General features: G+C 56.3%; 1 protein-coding gene across 1 annotated transcript in view; it reads left to right on the forward strand.

Moving 5' to 3' along the window:
* Nucleotides 1-1,724: 1,724 nt before the first annotated feature.
* LOC125333968 overlaps nucleotides 1,725-13,375 on the forward strand; it is a 96,087-nt gene continuing 84,436 nt past the window's right edge. The window contains exons 1-2 of the mRNA XM_048320300.1: nucleotides 1,725-4,347; nucleotides 5,653-8,499. Of these exons, the coding sequence (XP_048176257.1) occupies nucleotides 1,894-4,347; nucleotides 5,653-8,499 (5,301 nt within the window). The 5' untranslated portion in view covers nucleotides 1,725-1,893. The remainder of the gene's footprint in view (nucleotides 4,348-5,652; nucleotides 8,500-13,375) is intronic.

The raw sequence follows: 13,375 nt of genomic DNA on the forward strand, positions 1-13,375 counted from the left end.
CCAGCCCAGCCAAGGTTTCCATGAACAGACCAGGGACCAGCGGGAGAACGTGTGCAGTGTCCCCCAGGTCATCGCCCAGAGGAACGTGCTGGGCATGCACCTGGAGGCTGTTAAATGGCTGAGGAACAGGCTGGATGGTCACCTCCAAAGTGTTGTAGACAGTGGCTCAATGTCCAGGTGGAAAGCAGTAACCTGTGTAGTCCCTCAAGAGTCCTTACTGGGACCAGACTACTCAGTACCTTCACAGACAATGGGATTGAGTGCGCCTTCAGCAAATGTGCAGCTGACACCAATTTGAGATGATTCACGAGAGGGCAGAGATGCCAAGGAGGGATAGGCTGGAGAAGTGGCCTCCTGCAAATATCAGCAAGTTGAACAAGGCCAAGAGCGAAGTCCTGCAGCTGGGTTAGGGCAATCCCCAGTTACAGCAGGGAGTAGGAGAAAGGGAACAGCTTTGCAGAGAAGTGCTTTGGGTTATTGGTGGGTGATGAGATGGGACATGGGCTGGCAATGGGCACCTGCTGCTCAAATTGTATCCTGCACTGCACAGCAAGTACTCTGACCAGCAGGTCGAGAGAGGTCCTTCCCCCAACTCAACTCCTTTTGTGAGACCATAGACTGCATGCAGATCTTGGGCCAATATCTGAAATGCACATGGTAGAGTCACCATACACATCATGAAAATGATCTGAGGGTGAAACATCTCCGCTATGCAGGAGGACTGAAGGAGTTTAGGTCTTCAAGCATAGAGAAAAGATGACTCTGTGTATACTTTTCAAATTATTTTTGCTGTTTGAATTTAAAAATAAGCTCATAGGAAAGATGGAGAGAGCTCTTTTTACCAGGGCTGGTGGTCATAGGACAGTGGACAAGTGTTTTAAAGTGAAAAAGGTGAGGCTTTGATTAGGAGAAAGGTTTACAGTGTGGGTTGTGAGAAAATGGAACATATTGCCCAGAGAAGTTATGGATACGCCTCCATTGTTCAAGTCTAGCAGAAAATGTTCCTGCAGATGGCAGAGGTGTGGATTCAGTGACCTTTAAAGAACACTTCCAACTGAAAATATCGTTTGAATCTATGAAGAACTCAACATTGCTTTGCACTTTCGCACTGTGAGGCCCTCAGAAATAGAGATGCCGATGAAAGAACTTTCATGAATCAGAAGCAAAAGAGTAAACGTTAATCGGCTATCTTGGCATAGAGAATGCTTACATTCCTTTAGGTTTAATTCATCCTAGGTAGTGAAAGAAGAATTTAGAATATGTGACGAAGTGCGAAAAAGCTCTTATAGTCTTATCTATATATTCATTTATTGCTGCTATAGATGTGCTGTGATTTAATTAAGAGCACCTGAATTTTGTTCTTTACTGCCCTGTCATGAATATTTGCTTCTTACTGTTCAATGCGACTCAAAACGCTGCCCTAAAAGCAGCAGACAGCGCATCTGAGATACAAATGGCTTGGTGTCGAATTAAGCAAGAACAACTGCGCTTGCTGTTTGCAATCGAGGAGAGAGCCCAGAGGCGGCGCAGCCCCCGAGCCCCGCCCAAAGCCGGGCCCCCTTGAGCGCGGCCATCCGGCGGCTGCAGCGGCGTCGCGGCGCCTCCGGGTGCCGCTGTTGGCCGCCAAGGAGCGGTGCTGGAGCCGCCGCCGCCGCCGCGTCCTGCCCCCGCAGGCTGCTCGCTCGCCCGGCGCCGGCCAGAGCGGCAGCGGCACGGGCAGCAGCGGCGGCGGCGGCGGCGAGAGACGGCGCTGGGCGGGGAGCAGCGGCGTCCGAGGCGGGCAGAGCGGGCTCGCTGCGCTGCGGCGGCCCCTGCGCTGTGTGGCGAGAGCGGCTGGAAGGGAGGCAGGGCGGCGGCAGGAGGCAGGAGCGCGGCGAGCGCTGGCGAGAGAGAATGGCGGTGAGGCGGCGGCAGAGGCGCGCTGCGGGCTGTGGGCGAGCGCTGGTGGCCGCGCTGCTGCTGTGCGTGTGGTGCCGGGCGGCGGCGGAGCGGGTCCGCTACTCCATCGCCGAGGAGCTGGGCAGAGGCTCGCTCGTGGGGCCGCTGGCGCGGGACCTGGGGCTCAGCGCGGACGAGCTGCCGGCGCGCAAGCTGCGGCTGAGCGAGGAGAAGCAATACTTCACGGTGAGTGAGGAAAACGGGAACCTGTACGTGAATGAGAGGCTGGACCGGGAGGAGATGTGCGGCAAGTCGGCGTCCTGCTCTGTCAGCTTCGAGGCGCTGGTGCACAACCCGCTGAACGTTTTCCACATCGAGGTGGCCATTGAAGACGTGAATGACAACTCCCCGGCTTTCAGCAAGGGTGTTCTGGAGCTCGAGATCGGTGAATGGACGCTTCCCGGTGCTCGTTTTCCGCTAGAGATGGCCCGAGATGCGGACGCAGGAAGCAACTCGCTGCTGACTTACCAGCTCACCAGCAACCCTTCCTTCTCTCTGGCCATGAAGGAGATGCCAGGTGGCAAAAAGCAGCCGGAATTAGTTCTAGAGAGAGCGTTGGACCGGGAGAAGCAGAGTTCCATTGATCTGGTGCTGACGGCAGTGGATGGAGGGGACCCTGCCAGGTCTGGGACTGTCCAGGTTCGGGTCAATGTGACGGACGCAAATGACAACCCGCCCGTGTTCAACAAAAGGATCTATGAGGCTCGTATGGCAGAGAATCTGCCGGTAGGGTCGCTGGTGCTGCGGGTACAGGCGACAGATGCGGACGCGGGCACCAATGGGCGGGTCTCCTACTCCTTCGGCAATGTCCCGGAAGACGTCCGCGCATTATTTGCATTCGACGCCGAGAGCGGAGAGGTCAGGACAGCGGGTCCCCTCGATTACGAGGGACAGAGTAAATACATCTTCGGTCTCGAGGCGAGGGACGGGGGTGGGCTCACTGATCACTGCGAAGTGCAGATAGACATCACAGACGAGAACGACAACCCACCAGAGGTCACCATTCTGTCCCTCTCGAGCCCCGTGCCCGAGGACGCACCGACCGGCACCGTGGTAGCCGTGCTGAAAGTTCGGGATAGAGACTCCGGTGAGAACGGTCAGGTGTCCTGCGAGCTGTCGGGCGAGGCGCCGCTGTCCATCGTGGCGTCGTCGGGCGGCTCGTACAAGGTGGTGACGGCGAGCGCGCTGGACCGCGAGGAGGCGTCCGAGCACCGCGTGACGGTGGTGGCCCGGGACCGGGGCAGGCCGGCGCTGTGGAGCAGCAGGGAGCTGGTGCTGGAGGTGTCGGACGTGAACGACAACGCGCCGGTGTTCGAGGAGGCGGCGTACAGCGCGTACGTGGCGGAGAACAACGCGGCGGGCGCGCTGGTGGTGCGCGTGCAGGCGCGGGACGCGGACGCGGGCGCCAACGGGCGCGTGAGCTACTGGCTGGCGGGCGGCAGCGCGGGCGCGGCGGCGCTGGTGTCGGTGGAGGCGCGGAGCGGCGCGCTGTACGCGCAGCGCTCCTTGGACTACGAGCAGTGCCGCGAGTTGGCGGTGGCGGTGCGGGCGCAGGACGGCGGCTCGCCGGCGCGCAGCTCCACGGCCACGGTGCGCGTGTTCGTGCTGGACCGCAACGACAACGCGCCGCAGGTGCTGTGGCCGGCGGCGGGGGCGGGTGGCGCGGCGGCGGGAGGCGTGGCCCCGGCGGCGGCGCCGTTCGAGGTGGTGCCGCGCTCGGCCGAGGCCGGCTACCTGGTGGCCAAGGTGGTGGCGGTGGACGCGGACGCGGGGCGCAACGCGTGGCTGTCGTACGAGCTGGTGCAGGCGTCGGAGCCGGCGCTGTTCCGCGTGGGGCTGCACAGCGGCGAGGTGCGCACGGCGCGCGCCGTGTCCGAGAGGGACGCGGCCAAGCAGCGTGTGGTGGCCGTGGTGAAGGACCACGGGCAGCCGGCGCTGTCGGCCACGGCCACGCTGCACGTGGTGCTGGCCGAGAGCTTGCAGGAGGCGCTGCCGGAGCTGAGCGAGCGGGCGGCGGGCGCCGAGGCGGCGGCGGGCGAGCTGCAGTTCTACCTGGTGCTGGCGCTGGCGCTGCTGTCGGCGCTTTTGGTGCTGAGCGTGGCGCTGGCCGTGCTGGCGCGGCTGCGGCGGGCCGGGCCGCCCGCCGTGCTGCGCTGCCTGGGCGCGCAGCGCTTCTCGGTGGCCGGCGCCGCCTTCCCGGCCGACTTCTGCGAGGGCACCTTGCCCTACTCCTACAACCTGTGCGTGGCGGCGCCGGCGCGCGCCGTGCCCGAGGCCGCTTGGCCGCCGCCGCCGGTGCCCATCCTGTCTGCGGAGGAGCTTCTGGGCGGGGATTCCTGCGAGAAGCCGAGCCCGGGCAGCAGCAGCGCCGTCGTGGGAGAGCAGCCCACCGAATCTGACCCACCACAGGTCTGTAATTTCGCACGCTGATTTTCTCTGAGCCTTTCCTATGAGCGTCGTGGCGGAAGAAGGCTCTTTGGTTTCGTTCATTAACTATTTTCCCTGTTTACTTTGGCTGCAGCACATGCGATATGGCACTTCCTGCCTCTTCAATTTTGGTGAAGGTCTTATTTCTCTTCATCTGAAGGTTTTATTAGATTCCTGTGAGAAAATAAGCCTAGCAATCTGATTTCGTCTTCAGTATTTTGGAATTTTGCAAATTATGCTAGTTGACCTTGTTGACTGTTGTTTTTCAGCGCAGAGTAATCAAACCTGATAGATAATTAGAAAAAAGAGCCGTTGCTATATGTTGTTTAAATATTGTAGTACCAAAGGAAATTTGCGTGTAGCTCCCTGAATAGAGAATTTATACTTCTGCCTTATGGCTCACATCTTTTGAGGAAAAGATGCCATAGAAACGTTTACACCACCGGGACAGGATAATTTAGCATTTCAGAAATAAAACAAATGAGCAAAGAAAAAACAAAAAATCAACCATAAACCATAAACAAAGAAAACAGAGTAACAAAGAATCAAACAACAACCAAAAAAACCCTACACAAAACGACTCCAAACCGTTGTGTTGTGTATTTCAAAGCATCTTTTTAGTGTTTTATTCCTCTTTCCTTATCATATAACCTGACGACTTTTCTTAAGTTATGTTTTGGTATTTTGTTTTCTTTTGGGTTTTTTAGTGTTCTGAAATTACCCCCCAAGCGAGAATGCATGGACTTGATCACGTAGGAGGTCTTTTCTGGCATTAATGATTCTATTGTTTTATGGCTCCTTGCTCTCTGCTTCTGAGTTACTCTACATAGGAGAATTAGGTGTAAGCGCCGCCCCTAGGGTGTAAAGCTCTAAGGAACACGTCTGAAGTGGTGCCTGGAGAATGGGGAGAAGTCAGAGTGGTCAGAGCAACCTCAGATGTGCAGCTTCAATAGAAGAAGGTCCAAAATTTTAGGGTGGTCCCTGTACTGGGGAATGCAGGAAGAGAGCATTTCGACTATTCCTAAGTATTTCAGATCATATATGGCGCTGTTTTAAGCACGGAATGGCTGAGGAAAAAGTCCTTGAAGAAGGTCTAAAAAGCTGTGCAGTTGCAGGAAGGAGATTGTGCTTCGGGGTCTGATGAAATAATATTAGTAATACTTTGCATGCCATATTCGAAGAACATTATATTTTATCAGTTTTAGGAAAAGTTTTCCTGTGCTGTAGGAATACCACAACCTCAGAAGGCGTAATAATTGTGTCTAGTGATCAGCTGGGTGATCAAAGAAGAGATCGGCTGTAGAAAAGCCGAGGCGGGAGGTTCCCGATGGGTGGGAACGCACGTCTCCGAGACCACTGTCCCATTCCCGCGAGCTTCCCGTGAACAAGGCAGGGCGGCATTGCTCGGCAGCGCTCGGTGCCTGCAGTGCCGGCAGGAGGCTGCGGGCGCCGCTGTTGACCGAGAGGAGCGAGAGGAAGCTCGGAAAGCTACCGGCAGCCCCGCCCGCTGCGGACCGGCTCTGTCACGGGATCGCTGCATTCCTGGTTCGGCGGTCGGGCGGTCTTGCGATCACTGCATCGGTGTGGATCAGTTCTGCAGCAAGGCGGTGGGACTGCCGGCGGCAGCGGCTGGAAGCGAGAGGCTCATCGGTGGTCTGCGGAGGAGAGCTGCCGGCGCCTGAGATGTGCGCGGCGGGGAGGCGCTGGGGCCGGCGGCAGCGAGCTCTGCTCTGGGCCGTCCTGCTGGCAGCGTGGGAGGCGGCGTGGGGGCAGCTGCGCTACTCGGTGCCCGAGGAGATGCCCAAGGGCTCGTTCGTGGGCGACGTGGCCAAGGACCTGGGACTGCAGCTGCCGGCGCTCAGCGATCGTGGCGTTCGCATTATTGAAAGAGGTAGGACGCAGTATTTCGCTCTGCACGGGAAGACGGGACATTTAGTGACGGCGGAGAGGATCGACAGAGAGCAGCTGTGCGAGAGTGTGCAGCAATGCGTGCTGCGCTGTGAGCTGATAGTGGGGGAGGAAATGAAGTTTCATGAAATTGAAGTAGAGATCATGGACGTTAACGACAATGCACCGAATTTCAAGGAAATAGACCTGGAACGGAGGATGAGCGAGGCAACAGCCCCAGGGTCACGGTTTCCCCTGCCAGACGCTCACGACCCGGACTGGGGCCGGAATTCCCTGCAGAGCTACGAGCTGAGCGGCGACGAGCACTTCTCGCTGGCCGTGCAGGCGGGCCCCGGCGGCGATCAGCGTCCCGAGCTGGTGCTGGCGAAGGCGCTGGACCGGGAGGAGGCGGCGTTTCACGAGCTGGTGCTGAGGGCGAGCGACGGCGGCGATCCGGCACGGACGGGCACAGCTCGGATCCGTGTGGTGGTGCTGGACGCGAACGACAACGCACCCGTGTTCAGCCAGGCGGAGTACACGGTGCGTGTGCCCGAGGACGTGCCCGTGGGCTCTGTCCTCGTCACTGTCACGGCCACCGACGCTGATGAGGGTCTGAATGGACACGTGAAATATAGTTTCCATAGAATTTCAGAAAGGGCATCCGAACTTCTTGACCTTGAATCAAAGACAGGAGAAATAACTCTTAAGGAGTCTTTAGACTTCGAGAAAATTTCCTCACTTGAACTGGAGGTGCAAGCACAGGACGGCGGAGAGCTATTTGATGTGGCCAAAGTCAGGATCTCCGTGACAGACGTCAACGACAATGCCCCTGAACTGACAGTATCGTCGGCACTGAGTGAGATTTCTGAGGATGCGCCGTCGGGGACGGTGGTCGCCCTGCTGCACGTCCATGATCGGGACTCTGGGGCGAATGGCGAGGTGCGCTGCTCCCTCGACGGGAACGTCCCGTTCCGGCTGCAGAGCTCCCACGGCAGCTACTACAGCGTGGTGACAGCGAGAGAGCTGGACCGGGAGCAGGTGTCGGAGTACAACGTGACGGTGCGGGCGGCCGACGGCGGGTCGCCGGCGCTGCAGAGCAGCGCGGTGCTGGCGCTGCGGGTGCTGGACGTGAACGACAACGCGCCGGTGTTCGCGCAGGAGCGCTACAGCGCGCGGCTGGCGGAGAACAACGCGGCGGGCGCGCTGGTGCTGACGGTGCGCGCGACGGACGCGGACTGGGGGCAGAACGCGCGCGTGCGGTACCGGCTGTGGGAGGGGCGGGTGCGGGGCGCGCCGCTGTCGTCGTACGTGTCGGTGCAGGCGGAGACGGGCGCGCTGTACGCGCTGCGCTCCTTCGACTACGAGGAGGTGCGCGAGCTGGAGCTGTGGGTGCGTGCGGAGGACGGCGGCGCGCCGGCGCTGAGCAGCAACGTGTCGGTGCGGCTGCTGATCGTGGACGAGAACGACAACGCGCCGCAGGTGCTCTACCCGCCCGCGGCTCCGCCTGTGGCATCGGGCAAGGGGGGCTGGTCGGGCGTGGAGCTGGCGCCGCGCTCGTCGGAGCCCGGCGCGCTGGTGGCCAAGGTGGTGGCGGTGGACGCGGACGCGGGGCAGAACGCGTGGCTGTCCTACGAGCTGGCCAAGGCGACGGAGCCGGGGCTGTTCCGCGTGGGGCTGCACAGCGGCGAGGTGCGCACGGCGCGCTTCCCGCTGGCCCGCGACGCGGCGCGCCAGAGCCTGGTGGTGGTGGTGAAGGACCACGGGCGGCCGGCGCTGTCGGCCACGGCCACGCTGAGCGTGGTGCTGGCCGAGAGCGTGGCCGAGCTGCTGGCCGAGCTGGGCAGCGCGGCCGAGGCGGCGGCGCCGGGCGAGCCGGCCGGCAGCCTGACGCGCTGGCTCGTGCTGGCCGTGGCCGCCGTGTCCTGCCTGTTCGTCGCCTTCCTGCTGCTGCTGCTGGCGCTGCGCCTGCGCCGCTGGCGCCGCGAGCAGCTGCTGGCGGCCGACAGCGGCGTCTTGCGCGGCGTGCCGGTCTCGCACTTCGTGGGCATCGACGGCGTGCGCGCCTTCCTGCAGTCCTACTCGCACGAGGTGTCGCTCACGGCCGACTCGCGCAAGAGCCAGCTGCGCTTCTCGGGCGGCAGCTGCTGCGACACCCTGCCGGCCCGGCCGCCGCCCGACGAGCCCGCGCCGCTGCTCGGGGAGGAGGACCCTGCCGGCTCCCGCCCCGCGGATCCCGCCGCTCCCTCGGTGAGTTTGTCTGGCACGATTGTCTCCTTGATGCTTTCCCCTGATGCTTTTCTGCCCTTTCTCCATCATATTCTGTTGCTTGTATTGGTAGGTTTTCTAAAATAGGTGAACTTTCGCTTAGGGATGCGCCGTGTTCTGGTGCTTCTTGCCGCGGAGAGGTGGACGTGGCGTGCGTGCAGAGCCTTAAACTTCTGGGTGCAGTAGGTGAAGGGAGGGTGCTCCTGGATGGAAGTTTTTAGCCTAGTTCTTTCTCTTTTTATCAGGTGCCAGGTCGTTTATCATTGTTTTTCCTGACGTGATATTGGTTCTCCTGTTAGTTTCTTCTGAATTGATGGATTAAGTTAATAAGTTATTAGGAAATGAACGTTAAGTTATTGGTAGGATCAGTTTCTTCCCAGAAGCACGAGTTTACTTGCGTGAGGTTCTTAGGTGTTTCAAATTCACTTTTCTTCTTTCGTTCTGTTCTCAGCCTTTATGTTTCTCTATGATAATGCACGTCAGCAAGGAAATTCCTTTGCATTTGTCTGTGCTGTCATCTTTGAGTCCCATGTAGAGGAATGGTCCAGGCAGCAACTGGCCCTTGACAATGTCTATCTGTTCGCCATTAAGAGGAAAGAAAATCCTGAAGGTTCTTATCTAGATGGGTTTTCTGATGCATGGTGATTCCTGTGAATGGCTATTACTGAACACAGATATACGCTTTACATCAAGGTTTGAGAATCATCTCTTCCAGCTTGGCTCTGTGCTGTAATAGGATGATTGTGTCTTTGAGCAGATACTTTGACAACTGGGCTTGTATCAGAGCTACATATCGTGCACTGGAGAACACTCTATATTTCTGATAAGGAGAGAAATCTCTTTGCATTCATCCATGTTTTGATCTTTCTTCTCTGTAAGAGGACTTGTGCGTGCATGAGATTTCTTTCAAAGGTGTCTTTCTGCAAAGACAGCTTTCTGTTTGTGTGATGTTTGGGCAGGGTGAAAAACAGGGTAAGTGTAAAATTTGGTCTGGTATAATGTGGAATGTCTAAAAGATGTAAAGATGATGGAAAATTTCAGGTTTTCTTATTTGTTATTTGAGGGAAACAATCATGGTTCTGCATCCAAGTAGATTGCACAGTAGCTATGGTCCTTGGTGTGAGCTCCTGTGTAAGTGTCCTGTGGACCTTTCACTAATGAGATGCCCTTCTTGTGTACCTGCTACAGTTCACATCATCTGAAATGTCAGCGGTTTGAACCTTGCAGAGAAATGCACCTCTCCTTTCTACGTGGCCTGATCATGGTGCCTGTTAGAGATATTTTCTCTAGGCAGCTGGCATTTTGATTCCATGTACTTGCCAATTATGGGGTTAAAAAACTCAATGGAAGTTTTGAAGGGTCAGGGAGGAGAGTCCTGGGAGCTATGTGTGAAGGCCAGTGGAAGGGCACAAGAGATGTAATTTGGTCCTTTCGTTGCTTGGTGCCTTTCTGCAATATCACACCATGTTAATTTTTTTCTTAATTGTGTTTTTGTACATTATTCTGTTCTTTTTAACTAATAGCTTAGTTATGGTCCCATGGCAAATGCTGCACCTGGAAATTTGGGAGGTTCTAATTGTGTACTTATTACCGACTAAATACCTGAAATATGTGCTTAGTCTGCCTAATCATCTGGAAGAGTAAGTTAGGATTCCTCCTTTCTGCAGGTGGTAACTTCTTCCCTCACTTGTTCTCATAGGAAACACTTGCATAGATATTAATGGAAAAAATCCTCTTGCTTGTTATGTACACATGGCAAGAAGTCAAATATTATCCATGGTAAAGAGAGGTTGTCTGTGGACTTCCTCTTTTGGTAGAGTCTCTCTGCCAAGTTGGAAGATTCATGATAGCCACGGGAGCTGTGACGTGTATGTGGAGGAGCTTGGGGGTGCTGTGTGTGAGGAGTACTGGTGATGAGGCATGTGCAGGGTTTGTTGCTGGCCTTCTCTAAATAAAAGTGTTTTATTTTTTGACATCACATGGTTTCGATTCAAATGGCCAAGGGGTAGGTACAGCACTTTTTGCATTAGAAGTGGCAGAGTCGTGTACCTTCAAAAAAGCTCATGTGCTGAAGAAAGGTGATGTTGCCTTTGAGTTGATACTTTGAAGACTGGGTCTTTGATTGATCTGCTGATCGCTTATGCCCTTTACAACATTTTACATTTGTTCAAAGAAATGGGATGTGCAGGATAACCTCTGCATGCGTCCTTGGATCTGAAAAGACTCGTGTGCAACTCTTCTTTTAATGGTGTCTGTCTGCAGAGTTTTCCTCTTGTGTGATATTTGGACAGGGAGAAGAGTTCTGTCTGTCCAGAGACATGGTGAGTGGAAGAGGTCACTGTAGTATCGTTTGAAATGGCTTAAAAAATGAGAAAAAGTTTAATTTGTCCTAGTTATTAAAACAGGCCTACAAATCAGCTTCCATGTATCTCCCTGATATGATTTTCCAAAGACATCAATACTGCATTATCCTCTCATGACACGTGTTGCCAATTAAGAGAAAGTCATGACAGTCATAATCTGCAAATGTTTATCACTCTGTTGTGTGTTAGCGTCACTTGTTCATGCTACAGCAGTTATGAGAGACAGGAGATGTGAGAATTCTGCTTCTTTTCAGAGTGTTCTGCAGACAAATGTTCTTCTGTTATTGGTGTGATCGTAGTGCAATACCCTCCATGATATGTTTTTCCAAATGATGAGAACGTCAGAAGGGAATCTGCCAGGTCGATATGGTTGGTGATAAGGTCAGAGGACCCCAGCATTTTACTTCTGTTGGAGTACAATGCAATTTGAGCAGCTTCTGGTTAAAAAGATTTAGCTATGAAATGCCATTGCACCTGACCCGTACATTTCTGTAGGTTTCTAACTCAGGCATTGCTAGTTGTCAAAAGCTACCGTGTGTTGTCTGATCTTTTGCGGAACATCACATCTGTAACAATTGTCCGAGTGCAGGTGCAGTTCCCATAAACACCTGAGATATTCGGAGCTGTAAAGAGGAAGGTTTGCCTAGGTCTATGTGTGCTCACCAAGCCAAACGTCTAGAGTAAAACTGCAAGACCACCTCCTAAGGTAGTCCACAAAGTGCTGTTCATGGCACAGTGGAGGACTCATTGATTTGTGAACGTCTATTAAAACTCAGGCCTCTTTTTGGTTCTAAGAGATCTCGAACTGGCTTTGCAATTTCCGATTTCAGCCCTTATGGTACAGACATGCAAAAGAAGGAAATTTTGTGGCTGATAAAAGAGCAAATCTTATTCTCCTATCTTAGCATACACCAATAAACCTTTGCTTTAGTTTGACTTACTTGTCGGATTAAATAGAGACAGGTAAATGAACACCAAGCAAGTGCTGCTGCGCTCGCTGTTTGCAATCGAGGAGAGAGCCCAGACGCAGCACAGCCCCCGAGCCCCGCCCAAAGCCGGGCCCCCTTGAGCGCGGCCATCCGGCGGCTGCAGCGGCGTCGCGGCGCCTCCGGGTGCCGCTGTTGGCCGCCAAGGAGCGGTGCTGGAGCCGCCGCCGCCGCCGCGTCCTGCCCCCGCAGGCTGCTCGCTCGCCCGGCGCCGGCCAGAGCGGCAGCGGCACGGGCAGCAGCGGCGGCGGCGGCGGCGAGAGACGGCGCTGGGCGGGGAGCAGCGGCGTCCGAGGCGGGCAGAGCGGGCTCGCTGCGCTGCGGCGGCCCCTGCGCTGTGTGGCGAGAGCGGCTGGAAGGGAGGCAAGGCGGCGGCAGGAGGCAGGAGCGCGGCGAGCGCTGGCGAGAGAGAATGGCGGTGAGGCGGCGGCAGAGGCGCGCTGCGGGCTGTGGGCGAGCGCTGGTGGCCGCGCTGCTGCTGTGCGTGTGGTGCCGGGCGGCGGCGGAGCGGGTCCGCTACTCCATCGCCGAGGAGCTGGGCAGAGGCTCGCTCGTGGGGCCGCTGGCGCGGGACCTGGGGCTCAGCGCGGACGAGCTGCCGGCGCGCAAGCTGCAGGTGGCGTCTGCCGGCAAAAAGCAGCTGAAATACTTCACGGTGAATGAGGAAAACGGGAACCTGTACGTGAATGAGAGGCTGGACCGGGAGGAGATGTGCGGCGAGTCGGCGTCCTGCTCTGTCAGCTTCGAGGCGCTGGTGCAGAACCCCCTGAACATTTTCCACGTTGAAGTGTCCATCGAAGACGTGAACGACAACTCTCCGGCTTTCAGCAGTGCTGCTCTGGAGCTTGAGATCGGTGAATGGACGCTTCCCGGTGCTCGTTTTCCGCTAGAGATGGCCCGAGACGCTGACGTGGGAAGAAACTCGCTGCTGACTTACCAGCTCACCAGCAACCCTTCCTTCTCATTGTCAATGAAAGAAAAGCCGGGTGGCAAGAAGCAGCCGGAATTAGTCCTAGAGAGAGCGTTGGACCGGGAGAAGCAGAGTTCCATTAATCTGGTGCTGACGGCAGTGGATGGTGGGGAACCGGCGAGGTCTGGGACAGTCCAGGTTCGCATTAACGTGACGGATTTAAATGACAACCCGCCCGTGTTTAGCAAAAGCCTATATGAGGCGCAAGTGGCGGAGAATCTCCCGGTGGGGTCGCTGGTGCTGCAGGTGCGGGCGACAGATGCGGATGTGGGCTCCAACGGGAAGGTCTCCTACTCCTTCGGCAATGTCCCGGAAGACGTTCACTCATTGTTTGCTATCGACAGCGAGAGCGGTGAGGTCAGGACAGCAGGTCCTCTCGATTTCGAGGAGAAAAATAAATATGTTTTTGGCCTAAAGGCGACAGATGGGGGTGGGCTGACCGATCACTGCGAGGTGCAAATAGACATCACGGACGAGAACGACAATGCCCCTGAGATCACCATTCTGTCCCTCTCGAGCCCCGTGCCCGAGGACGCTCA

Source organism: Corvus hawaiiensis, chromosome 15 (assembly GCF_020740725.1).
Source record: "Corvus hawaiiensis isolate bCorHaw1 chromosome 15, bCorHaw1.pri.cur, whole genome shotgun sequence".
Lineage (NCBI taxonomy): Eukaryota > Metazoa > Chordata > Aves > Passeriformes > Corvidae > Corvus > Corvus hawaiiensis.